Source organism: Arachis hypogaea, chromosome 2 (assembly GCF_003086295.3).
Source record: "Arachis hypogaea cultivar Tifrunner chromosome 2, arahy.Tifrunner.gnm2.J5K5, whole genome shotgun sequence".
In the NCBI taxonomy this organism is placed as follows: domain Eukaryota; kingdom Viridiplantae; phylum Streptophyta; class Magnoliopsida; order Fabales; family Fabaceae; genus Arachis; species Arachis hypogaea.
In genome coordinates, this window is record NC_092037.1 from 53270334 (window position 1) to 53283873 (window position 13540).

General features: G+C 33.6%; 1 protein-coding gene across 3 annotated transcripts; it reads left to right on the top strand.

Annotated features, from left to right (window-relative positions):
* Window positions 1–4386: 4386 nt before the first annotated feature.
* Window positions 4387–9855, top strand: LOC112744283 (probable inactive shikimate kinase like 1, chloroplastic). Of its 3 annotated transcripts, XM_025793856.3 has the most exons (10): window positions 4387–4747; window positions 5805–5851; window positions 6645–6699; window positions 6788–6860; window positions 6951–7038; window positions 7319–7401; window positions 8663–8762; window positions 8834–8912; window positions 9039–9103; window positions 9654–9855. In XM_025793856.3, the coding sequence occupies exons 1-10, from the start codon at window positions 4543–4545 to the stop codon at window positions 9720–9722; spliced, it is 864 nt and encodes a 287-aa protein (XP_025649641.1). In that variant the 5' UTR covers window positions 4387–4542; the 3' UTR covers window positions 9723–9855. The 3 variants fall into 3 exon arrangements, with proteins under 3 accessions (XP_025649641.1, XP_072073932.1, XP_025649647.1); XM_072217831.1 differs by lacking the exon at window positions 5805–5851 and having other exon boundaries at window positions 4404–4747; XM_025793862.3 differs by lacking the exon at window positions 5805–5851 and having other exon boundaries at window positions 4404–4747; window positions 6645–6695.
* Window positions 9856–13540: the final 3685 nt, after the last annotated feature.

Consider the following 13540-nt stretch of genomic DNA (forward strand, 5'->3'; position numbering starts at 1 on the left):
TAAGAAAAACAAAGTTCATATTATGTTGTATCTTTGCTTTTTACTCATGATGTCTCAATTGCTTGTCACTTGGTATTTTTTTTAGAACTTAATTGTCATAGTGATAGCTAATTGCAAGAATAATGGGATTGAGTTTACAAAGTTGAGTGGAATTAGTTTTTTCTGTTAAAAATTTTCTTTGATTAAACTTCATGTTAGTGTTAGTTGATTAGGTTGTTGTTTGATTAGGTTAGCTTAGTTGAATTAGGTGGTTAGGTAGCCAATTGATTTTGTAGTAGATTTAGGTTTGAACTTTGATGTTTATTCTATCTGAAATTGGTTTTCCTATGCTCGTAATTACTTGCCCTGTTCTAATTTAGTTTCCTGCTGCTGCTTCATTGATCTGTCCTGTGCTAAATTAGTTTGCTTGGTGCTGTTGATTAGGTTCAAACTGTTATTGATCCTATGTTGCTGTTTCATTGATTTACTTTTGTGCTAAACTGGTTTATATGATGCTGCTGCATAGTATTATTGCTGCCTTATTCTTGTGTTGGCTGCTGCTGGAATGAACAAATTCTGAATTATTTGTGCAGTAGTGATAACTTTGATGAATTTATGAGTCTAAGCTATCACTACTACTGCATTCTTGCAATAGCTGCTGTTTGAAGTGAATGATGGTTGTGAATACTTCTTGAGTGTTGCTGTGGATGAATATTTCCCTTCTTTTGATGCATATGTATTACATCATCAAAAGCATTTTTTCAAGATATCTAACATGTTTATTTCTTTTACGTGTAGGAAGACATGATGTGATGAAGAAAATATGTTCCATACAAATATCACATGGAATGGGTCTTACAATGACCTTAGTTATGTAAATGTAACATTTTGATGTGTTATGTACTTTTTGAGGTATTACATGTAATTAGAAAAATTACACTCTATTTTGATTTGTGTTGTTTAGACTAAAAATTAAACATATCTATCTTATAATGAAACTTTTATGATTTAGATTTTTTGAATTTCTTCTTTTTAGATTTATTTTGTGATTATTATCATTTTGGGATGTGATTACAATTTAAAAAAACTGAATCTCATAAACAACAAACAACAACAGGCTATAGTCACCGTTTTAAAAAACTGTGACCATAGATAAGATTATGGTCACGGTTTTAAGGAGGGGTCCATAAAGGCTATGGCCATGGTGAAAAACCGTGACCATAGATAGGGCTATGGTCACGGTTTTAAGGGGGGTGACCTTAGAGGCTATGACCACGGTGAAAAACCGTGACCATAGATAGGGTTATGGTCACGGTTTTAAGGAGGGTGACCATAGAGGCTATGGCCACGATGAAAAACCGTGACCATAGAGGCTATGGCCATGGTGAAAAACCGTGACCATAGATAGACTATTGTCACAGTTTTAAGAGGGGTGACCATAGAGTCTATGGCCACGGTGAAAGTCGTGATCATAGATAGGGCTATGGTCACGGTTTTAGGTAGGGTGACCATAGAGTCTATGGCCACAGTAAAAACCGTGACCATAGATAGGGCTAAGGTCACGGTTTTAAGGAAGGGTGACCATAGAGGCTATGGCCACGGTGAAAACCGTGACCATAGCCTTATCTATGGTCACAGTTTTAAGGAGGGGTGACTATAGAGGTTATAGTCACAGCGAAAACCGTGACCAAAGATAAGGCTATGGTCACGGTAAAAAAACGTGGCCTAAAGTGTCAGATTTTGAAAATTGAAACCGTGACCATAAAAACTGTCACCATAGATAAAAAAACCGTGACCATAAACTATGGCCACGAAAGAATAGGCCACGGTAAAAAACCGTGACCATAGGTCCAAAACCATAACATAGATCTATGGTCACCCTTTTTACTAGCTATGGTCATGATTTTTTACCATGACCAAAGGCCTTTTTTTTGAGTGGCAGGTAGCATGTGCAAAATTTTCTCTGTTCCTGCTATCTCACTTACGGTTCTTATCTCTCTCTTTATGGTAAAATGTTATTAAATTTTTTCTTGGTAATTTTCTTAAATAAAAAATCTGAAGTCTAACCTAATTAAATGTGGTAAAAGAAGGTTGGAAAAATTAGAGAGAAATGGGCTAATAGCAAGAGAGAAGGGGCGTGATTTCAAGAAAACACAGTCAGCGTCATAATGGCATGTTTATCTGCAATTAACTGTGGTTAATTACTTGTGGTTAAAAACATATCAGAGAGGGATGAGACGTTGAGATAATCTCGGCCTAGAGGCTAAGAGAGTGGGGCCGAGTTACTAGGGTAGCAAGCAAGAGGATTCGGGGCCTCTAGGAGTCATTTGCGGAATACTAGGTAGAAATTTGTTTCGGATAACTTTTACCGGCAGTAAAATAATTAATGGCTATAACTATTCTTAAAGAAGTAAATCATGAAGAGATAGCTAATATATAAATCTAGAAACACATTTACTTGATTAGAAATTATTTTTACCACTGATTCTGAGGCTTTCGGTTACTAGAATTTTTCTCGGTACACGCACAATCGTCACTAAAAGCATTTTTGCGGCTCAAAAGTTTTTGGTGTGGTAACTAAACTAATGGTAAGATAGTATTTAATATCCATTAGTCAAATTTGACTTAGAGGGATTAATTACCCTCATAAAGCCAAGTTTGACCTCGTAACTCTCTTTTTCTTTCTAATTTTCATTTTTTTCAACCAAAAAAAGTCTATTTACTAAAAATCTGGTTCTTACCATTACCGTAGTTAGCTCTGTCAAAAAGGTTGTCATTGGCAAATGATGGAACATGAGAGTGTTAAGAATTTGTGGTGTGCTTTAAACTTGAAAACAAATGTCTAATGGAACTACACTATTTTATCAGATGGAAGGAGGTTTGTAGAGTTAACAGTATAAAATAATTCATTGATGGAATAAGGTTGAGGACTTTTATATGATAAATCTTTAACATGGACAGAGCTCAAGAGAGAAAAATCGTCAGATATGTCAATGACACTATCAGACCCTACAGTGGGTTTAATACCTAGTGAAACCTTGAAAGGAGGAGATGAAAACTCCTTAACCTTCATGTTATGATCAACGACTTCATTAATTATGAAGCGGTTAGAACCTACATAAGAAACCTTAAGCCAACCACCAAGTTTAAGGCCATAGAAGGATGAAAAATTCCGAAAACTATTAACAATAATGGCTGTTCGGGGGCCTTTTTCAATCAGAACTTGCAACTCATTGCCAGCACAATCAGCAAACGTTAACAATGAAGCGAGCTCATCATGAAATCTCCTGTAAAAATTGCTTGAAAGCTCACCCATGTCCTGATAACAAATATTCGAAAATACAGTACAAGAAATAAGCATTTGATAAAAAAAAATAACGTTCATAATAAATCTTGTTTAATAAATTTAAATGTTTGAAATAATAAACGATAGCATGAACTAAAATTCATACCATCTCAAAAGAAACCTCAAGAAAAAATGAACGCCCTTAGGTTGTATTAGGAATGAGAGCCATTAGTTGATAGCAGCTAAAGGAAAGATATGTTAAAAGGAATAAAAGTGCTAAAATGAGTTTGAAACTGGAGTATGTGATCAATGTACCATATGTAATATATAGAACACGGTTTAGGATATTTATGAGGAGTATAAACAAACAAAAAAATAATTAAATTAAATTAAATTAAATCATGATTGATTCAAAAAAGGATATAAGGATTCTAAGTTAAATTAGATGTATGAAAGAAGTAAAAATGACACTGAACAATTTAGTTAAACGAAATGCATGGCTGAACATCTAAACAAAATAAAGACAATAGTTGGTTAGAGGTGAATGAATCATTAGTATCCTGACTGGTGATAGAAAATGATGAGAGATGTGCCAGATGAATTTTGTGTATAATTGGAGATAATGATTTTTCTAAGGAAGCAATGTATAAAAAAAAAGTAATACATCATGCATGACCCGTAAGATGATATTTGAAAGTTCAAACTAAATAGAATGTTGACCCGTAAGATGATATTTGAAAGTTCAAACTAAATAGAATGTATTAATCCATGCATGATTTCACATAACATAAGAATATTGTATAAATTTGAATGTCATGAAGAATAACATGACGAATGGAACCCCATATGAAGGGTTTATGGATTTGCATGTCAACAACATAGGCACCCTATCTGGAAGCTTTGACGAGTTAAAATTTCATTAATTTAAAAGTCTCGATTAGAAGAATAATATTTGATTTTTGTTATTGATAATTTTATGATATTTATTAATATTAATATTTTTTAATATATATTTAAATAATATAATAGATATTAATTAATTAATAAATTAAAAAATAAATTAATTTATTATAAAAAATTATTAAAAAATTTGTATAATTATTTAATTATAAATTCAGCGATTGAATCAATGATCAATGAGCCTAGGCAGACAGTAGTAGAGCCCAGTTCCGCACCCAAAACGAAAAATAAAAATTAAAAACAGAAAGGATAAGGGAGAAAGTTCGGGCTCCCTGCAGTCGTGCCGTCGACCAACGACAACGAGATTGTGGTGTTGAATGGAGAAGGCTAGCAACAGTCTTGTTACCCACATGAACACCACACTCTCTTTACCACTTCATTCTCACCTTTTATCAGCAGTTTCTTCTCACCAAACCTTCTCATATCACGCCCACAAAAGCTGCCTCCCACTTCGAGCTTCGCCTCCTTCTCTTTATTATTCCACCCGCGGCCCACCTTCCCTCAGTTGCGCAAATCCCGATGGTAATCTTCCCAGTTTCGATTGATGAAATTCCTTAACTTTTAATTTGCATCCATTTATATGCTCTTACATTTGTTTCATGTATGTGATTTTTGGCGTTAGATAAAGTTTTTGTCCCAAAGGGTTTTTCTAGGAGAGGATTTTTAACTATGTATTGAATATATTCCGATTTTTTATGAAAGTCAGTGGATGTTTTTATCTGTTTCTTTATTTGTCTCAGAATTTATTTATGCAAAAATGCTACGGGCGCACCAAAAATCAGCAACCATAAGTTTGTTCATAAATACATGACTTGTTTAACTCATTTCAATATGTATTTTATATTCTAACATGTATTTTACAAGTCACTGATTTTGTGACTAATTGTTTGTGTTCTTCCAGAATGTTGTTATTTATGTAGAGTCCTTTTCAGTTTTGAGTTTTGGAAAGCAGTGATATGGCTGTTTTAGTTTTTGAGTTTGGAGATTGTACTCTAATAAGTATTTCTTCCCTCTTAGAGGGTCAAGAGTTTGTTAATTATGAAAAAAAAGGGTAAAAGAACCACGACACACCAGATGAGCAACATCTCCTTGTCTTCGACAGGTGTCAGGGTCTAACAGACACTCGTATGACAGACAGTATGACACCTTATTTAACCAATAGTTTTTCTCTTTAAAATTCCCTACACTTCAAACATGACTTAGATATAGTGTTAATAGGATTCAAAAAACTAATATTGGTTGTTTGAAAAATTTGGTGTGTCTGCCTGTGTTCTATTGTATTGTGTTGGTGTCCGTGTCAATGTCAATACTCCATAGGGAGTACGTGCTTCAACAGTTTTGTAAGATGCTAAAGAAACTCACACTGCTATACTGTGGCACATTTTCAAGCATATTAGGTTTAATTAGTTAGGGATAATGATTAACAAGACTAAAATACGATAATTCTTTCATGCTCGGTGTGCATAAAAGTGGTGCATATATAATTTCTCTGAATAAGTGGTAGAATGGGTCTTGTTTGTTGGGAGCTAATGTGCTAATGCTGCATTATTCTTCTCCTATTTTTTGGATGCTACCTTAGCTACAGGGAGTAAGGTGGGTGCTGTGGATTCATCTCTTGCAGTAAAGGTGAGATGATATTCATTCTTGTTGAATTCAGTAGGAACTAGAGCTGACTTGAAAAAAAAAAAAAAAAGAAATTTATTGATCATAAAAACTTGTGTGAAAGAAATAACAAAATTACATGAGTTACGAAAGCAGATTCTCTCTATCGGATACTGGTGATGGAATAGGGTTGAAGGAAAGGGATTAGCTTGCTATATAGAAGATAAGAGGGATTGAGTAATCGGAGCAGCTATGCTTCTCCAAAGCTGATTCCATTAATTTCATCCTATTACAATATTCTACTCAAACCCTCATATCCTGATGCACTTTGTCTTATGTTAACACTTCCGCTTAAGGGGCATGTAGTTCGTGGAATGTTTTCACCTTCCTAGGATGTGAATCTTACATTGAAAAATCATTTTGATGTAAATATAACTTATTTAACTTCATCACAGTTTCCTTTTCTCTGTTATTTAACAATGCCACTCAGCACCAGTTGTTGAAGTTTGTTAGGAATTAGTTGAGCACTGGTTAGTGGTAGTAAGCAAGTTTTAAGTTAGCTGATATTTCTTACAATGTCTATAGCTTCTGTAATTGTGTTGATTCATTTCATACAATCCCCCGTTTCCATTCCCTGTGATTGCTCTCAACTCCCTCTGTCATTCCAATTCACCAATCTGTTCTTATCCCCTTAGTTGGGATCAGCTTCATAAAATACTGGTATATAGGAAATTTTCTACTGGCTTAAACTTGAAAGTACTCTTTTTTTCTCTTTGTTGTGGATGGATATACACATTTTAACAAAGTTTTGATTCAGAAACAAGCAGCAGATGTATCCCCCGAGCTAAAAGGGACTTCTATTTTTCTGGTTGGTAAGAATGGCTTATAATGCAATTAATTGCTTTGAAAGTTTGTTGCTTATTATGACGCCATTAACTGTGTGTCTACTATTTGATAAAGGCATGCAAAATTCCCTGAAAACCAGTTTAGGAAAGATGCTAGCTGATATGTTACGATATTATTATTTTGACAGGTACCTTTCTACTTTCTGATAAAAGTTTTAAAGAATTAAACGTAGCTCCAAAATGTTACCTAAACTTGATATTTTATTTACTCTATTCAGTGATAGTTTGGTTGAAGAAGCTGTTGGTGGTGCACCTGCTGCAAAATCCTTTAGAGAGAAAGATGAAATGGCCTTACATGAATCTGAGGTGATTGTATTAGACTTGTTTAAAGGTTACGTGCGTTTAATTGGATACCTGCTAAACTGTTACCAAGTTTCTATTGTTAGTGATCTATGCATCAGAACATTGTGTCCCTTAACAAAGCTAACTCTTGAAATTAACAAGGTTTACATGCATCCTAAAATCCGCTTCTGACTTCTAAGTTGATAAGTTTGAATATAAGTTACTTATGATTCACATGTCAAATGGTCCAGAGTTGTTCAATCAGAATATGAGGTACTTATGATTCACATGTCAAATGGCTCAGACTGAAGTGTTGAAGCAATTGTCATCTATGGGCCGACTAGTAGTTTGTGCTGGCAACGGTGCAGTTCAAAGTTCAACTAATCTGTATGGATTTCTAATTCCTGGCCAGATCTTTTTTTTTTTGTCCTTTAATGTTTTTGCTGGAGTTTGGAGTTTGTTTTTCTTGAATATTTAGAAATATGTTAATCACCAAAAGGGATTTTAAGTATAAATGGGCTAAGTACAAACATGATTCATAGTTGGGTGCAATGGCATCATGGGAGAAGGCTATAGGCTGCATTTGGTTATTGTCAAAGGATAGTGGGGACCATGACATGTAGGGATAAAAGACATTTGGTCGCACTTGCTCTTAAACCAAAATTATATCACAGTTTATGTAGTCATAATGTAACTTGGGTCGTCTCGTGAAGTAAGGGTGTATTGTAGTTGATTGGATTTAAAAAGGTGTTTGATTTTGTGCAAGAAAATATAAGACAATTTTAAGTAAGATTGAAAAGAAAATAAAGTTAAAGATGGTTCAAGAATTGGAAATTCTATCATGAGGATTCTTATTGGTTGGATAACTTATTCTCAACTTGACATTTCAACAAACATGGGCATGCATAAATCAATGCTCTATAATTATAATCTCTTGATTTTTTCGTCAAGTCTAAACTAGCAATTAGCAATCAAGAATCAAAATGAAAGTTTTAGAGTTTGAGTTCTCCTTTCAATGACTCCAAATTTGCTCCAATTCGATCATTGTAGCCCCTTGTAATGCATCTTATCTTAACTATGTGTATGTATTTCAATGTAAACAAAAAACATGCTAGTGGTACTAGTTGGATATTAAGACCAAATACTTTTAAAATAAAGGCAAAATTCATATAATTTATCAATTATCACAATTTGCGGACAAAATATAGAATCAAATAAAATTTCATGAAAAGTGGGAGAATATAACTCAAAATCTAAAAATAAATACAATTATAATTAAAAAATTTGAGTTCTATTACCAGGACATGGGATAGAGATAGAGGGAGAAAAATGTGTTCCACGAGACCACCACCATGTGAAAGATTGGGATTGAGAGGGAGGAATTGATTAATAAAATTGTATTCCGAACATGCCTTCGTTTCTTTTTAAATATTTTTCCACTTTACCTTTCAAAATATTCTTATTTTAAGCTTTGTCTATTATAACCAAATATGATTTAGACACAAATTTGTCCTATCCCCACCGTCCTGGAATTGAAACCAAGTGTAGCTTTGTTGTATGCCTTCCCCATGTTCGACTAATCTTGTTCTTGTTTATTCTGTCAAAAAGCTATTTTTTCATTTTTCCACTTGCTGTTACCTTGACATAGGGCACTTCTGAGACACGGGATTTCCTTGTGGATAGATGTTCCGCTAGACATCATGGCTAGGGATGTATGTGAAGCATCATCATCAGGATCTTACCCTGAGGTTGATTCATTACTCTTAACTTTACAAGCTAAAACTTTCAGTAAATCTTATTGTTTTCACGAACCATATAGGTAACAGATCAACTAGCTGCATTATACAACAAATACAGGGATGGATATGCTACAGCTGATGCAATTATTTCAGTTCAAAGTACGTAGTGACCTTCCTGGTTGGTAGTATTTTGATTTTTCTCCCAGCAGAGAGAGAGGTGTTGAAGAACTGATATATGGTTTACGAAGTTTGTCTCCAATGTTGATGGCTTCTATGTTTTTGCAGAAGTTGCTTCTAGGTTGGGGTGTGATAATTTTGATGACATTACAATCGAAGAGATGACATTAGAGGTTAACCTTTTCGTTAAAGGAGCAAATATCCATTTTTCATCTCGAAAGATTACAATTTCGACAAAATGAACGCTAAAGAATGTAAATGACAAAATGAACAAAATGGACAAAATGAACCAAACATTTAGTTATTTTACTTATTCAAGTTTGATTCATTTTGTCAAAATCATATCTTTTGAAGTGCAAAATGACTTTTACTCTGGTTAAAGAATACAAAACTAATTTGAAGCACAGTTGTACCTATAATACCAAAACGATACTTGAAAGATTATGCAGCCTGACAAAATAGATCCCAGAAGAAAGAAAGTCTCCTGTCTTGTTTGAAAGAGTATGAATGTTTGACAAAATGGTCATGGTTGGATATTATGCTTCTTCACAACCGCCGTGATTTTATTCATGGTTAGACCATTTTGTCAAACATCTATAATCTTTCTGATGCCACGGGTACCGAATTAGTGTTCGCCACCATTTTTAAACTATCCAAATTGACTTAATGCTGCTATGTTTTGGTTGATTAGTATTATAATTCTCAATATCTCATTAATTTTAGGCGCTAAGGGAGATCCAGAAGTTGACTAGAGTGAAGAAGATGCTTGAAGAGGCTGCAAGACCGTTCTAATTAAACATGGCTTGTTTCATGTCTTATCTTGAAATTACTTTCGATAAGTTGTTTTACTCTGAAATATGTACCAAAGGATTTGTTACTATATATAGCTTCACACTATGAGAGTGGCGGATCATTACATAACAAACCTTTAGTAGTGATTATGCTCTTTTAAACAGTTGCACAAACACGACAAGGAAGCTTGGAAAATTCCAAAATGCTCGAGAAAATTTGGAAATAACAACACCTCCCAAATCGAGTAAACACCCAATGTTTTTATTACGATGGTTATTTGAAACTGGGTTGTTTTTGGACCTGAATATGTGGTCAAGACTTCTTAGGGGGCGTTGTCCGACTTGTATTGGAGTTGAGGTGCCGCCGTCTGAATTCCTCATGAGGAGGTAGGGATGGTACCTATAAAAGACTCCGATATTTAAGTTAGCAAGGGTTTTAAGTAGGTTTTTAGTTTATTGGGATATGAATATATCTGAAGGGTGTTAGTGTATTTATAGTAAAATAGATAATCACTTTTTTTAGTAGTTCCACATTTATTGGTGGGTAATCGTACCTTTTATTTTGGAAGTATGTTACGATCATCTCCCTAAATGAAATAGAGATAGTACGAGAGATTTGGAAGAGGTAATTACTTATTTAAATAAGTAAAGTTGGACCTCTTTGTTGTATTCAACTTCTTAAGAGGTTGGATAAGTGGAAGATGTCACTTTTGATAGGCCTTTATCATTAATGGGCTTGGCTTTGTTCTAGGCTAGGGAATGAACAGTTTTTAACTACAAAAATCCTTGTACTTATTGTTCCCTTTGGTTTGTTCTTCTCGAATGTACCTAAATTCGGTAAAATCAGTTCTTAACTTGAATTTGGTTTTAAACATTTATCGAATCTATTTATAAGATCTTAATCTAATACTAAATTTAATAAATTTTTATCATTTTTGGACTACAACTATACCAAATAAAAATTGGGCCATAAGACTTAAGACAATTTTTTTTCTATGCTCATAATTAAGAGCTAATAATTTAATTTATGTTGAGCAATACTTCTAATTAGAAGTTCAATATTTTTACTCTAATAGTTTAACACTATGATTTTAGTCAATACTTTTAATATTACTAGCTAATTAGTTATTAAAAATAATAAATTATGCTAAAGTTATAATATTACTCTTGTGATTTATGTCATTAAGGTCCAAATTTAGTACAACAAAGGAAAACAAGCAATTTCAAAGAAAATCTATTATATATCTATTATCTATTATACATAATTAATTTTACAATCAAAATATGTTATATGTCATTTGTTTATTGTAAATGAAATCAAATCTTTTTTCTCTAAAATTAAAGAATTTTCTCCTCCTCTCTCTTTTTTATCTCCCTTATTTTTTTACCCACTCTATTTCCCTTACATATCATTATTGTAAGAACCGGAGTTTTCACGTAAAATCGCTTTAATAAAACAATATTTAATTGTCAGGAATAGGTTCGAAAATATAGAAGTGTTCTTTTTAAAATATAAAGGTCAAATTTAAATTCAATGGATTTTTCTGAGTGAAAAAATGTACCTTTTGCAGAAAATTTTGTAAAAATGCATATCGGTGCTTAAACTGGTACTACCGGTTCTAGTCTGTTCGGTATCGCGTATTTTGAAAAATTTAATTTATTATTTTGAAAGGACAAAAATAATTTAGAATTGAAAACTGGGCACTAATCTTAAAGGTTTTAGCCCCAAGTGGGACAAACGGGTTAAAAACGCTAATGGGTTGGATCGGGTCTAAGTCCAACATATATATACTCCATTTAAGTGGCAAAATAGCCATTTTTAACAAAAAGAGAGGGAGAACTCGTGAAGTTGAGAGAGGGAAGAGGGTTTGGCTTAGTTACTATTCACAACTACCTTCTGGTGACCATAACTTGAGTTACGGTGCTCCGATTAAAAATTGACGAGCCGTTTGTAGCCACACGAAACTCTTGCCGAGTCCGTCATTTATAACTAAGGTTTGTAGATAGAAACTCAAAACTCGTGATCCAGTTTCCTGTCTTAACAGTTTTGCATTTTTGGTTTCATCTCTTGAGTAGATTTTGTGATTTTGTTTGTTTAGGGGTGATCTAGCATTGGAATATTATCGGGTTTTGCCCCTAATATCATTGGATAAGGTAAGTCTTTTCAAACTCTTGTCATATGATGTTTTGGTTAGCCATAGTATTAATTCTTGGTATGTTATATGTGTATAGCTTGATAGTTGGTGAGTTTTGAAAGTGGTGTTGATGCTTGAGGCTTGTTGGTCTTGTTAGAATAAAGCTTTGGGTGTTTGTACATATTAGGAATCGTCTAAGGTATGGTTTCGATTTCCTTTATGTAATATGTAATGTTTCGTGAACCTTAGGCTAGTTGACCTTAAGATAGAATTGAATTGAATGTATATGTTAATTGAATGTGAATTGTGATTTAGAGATTGATATAATATTGTATGGAGTGGATATGGTTGAGGAGTGATATTATATGTTGATGGTTGTTGAAGAATGATGTTGATGATCGATGTTGTGGTGGTGTTGTGTGAAATGAATGGAAACTTGTTGAATTGGGATAATGATGATGATGATTATATAATTTAAGGATGAATGATGATAATGATGTATTTATGAGGTTTGTTGATGTTGAGAAATTTGATGATAAATGTTTAGATTTATTATGGTTGATGAGAGTTTGTTGATATTGTTGATGATTGATGATGATTAATGGTAATGTTATTGATGAATAAGAAGGACTATGAATGTTCATGATGATTTTGGATGTTGATGAATAATGATTTTGATGGTGTGGAATGGTGTAATTGAGATATTATTGATGGTTGAGTTGAGGGAGGATTGGTATGAACTTTTGTGTTGTTTTGGTATTGTTTGGGTTGTGAGTAACTAAATTTGAATTGAGAATTTCGGTAAAATTGAGTTTTTAAGGTTTTTGATAAAAACAGATTTTGGGCCAACTTTGGTGGATCATATCTTGAGTTTCAGTTTTTGAAATTGATTAAATTTTGTATCAAATTAAAGATAATTCAAAGAGATTTAAAACGGTATAGATTTCATGGAAATCGAAATTTTGTAGAAAAATATATTTTACAGAACAAAGCGGATGTTTCAAGTTGTGCGTACGCACAATATCATGCGTATGCACAGGTCGAAAAAGCCTTCTGGTGCGTGTGTACGCACAGGCCCTGTTTTTCATCTAAAAATCTATTTTTAACTTTTTCACCTTCCTAACAAGTTTGTAAACTTTAGTGACACTTGTTTAAGACCTCTTAGCTAGTATTTAGACTTTGAATCAAGAAAAAACACAATAGTGAATTGAAAAGGGTAATTGTTACGAGTTTAGAGCCAGTGACTTAAGTTTTGGAAAGTTGTGGATGAAAATTAGTGAATGGTGAGCTATAAAGTATTTCTTTAAGGAGTTTTTGAGAAGATGAGAATGATTATGATTAATTGAGAAATGATGATATATTATTTTGTGTTCCGAGCAAGGACGGTAGTGTGATCCCGCTTGCATATTATCTTGTGTTTGGCAAGAACGGTGGTTTAATCCTGCTTACAGTTTGAGTTGTGAATGTAACCGAGTAAGGATGGTGGTCTAATTCCGCTTACTGTGGAGGCAAGGACGGTGGTTTAATCCCGCTTGCGTGTTCCGGACAAGGATGATGGTTTAATCCCGCTTATCTAAGTCGGGTCTGCCAACATAACCGACGCGTGAGCTCATGGCCAGTAGGACAGGCATTCATCATATGTATCTTCTATGTGTTTGTTTGCTTTTCTTATCTTCAGTATGCC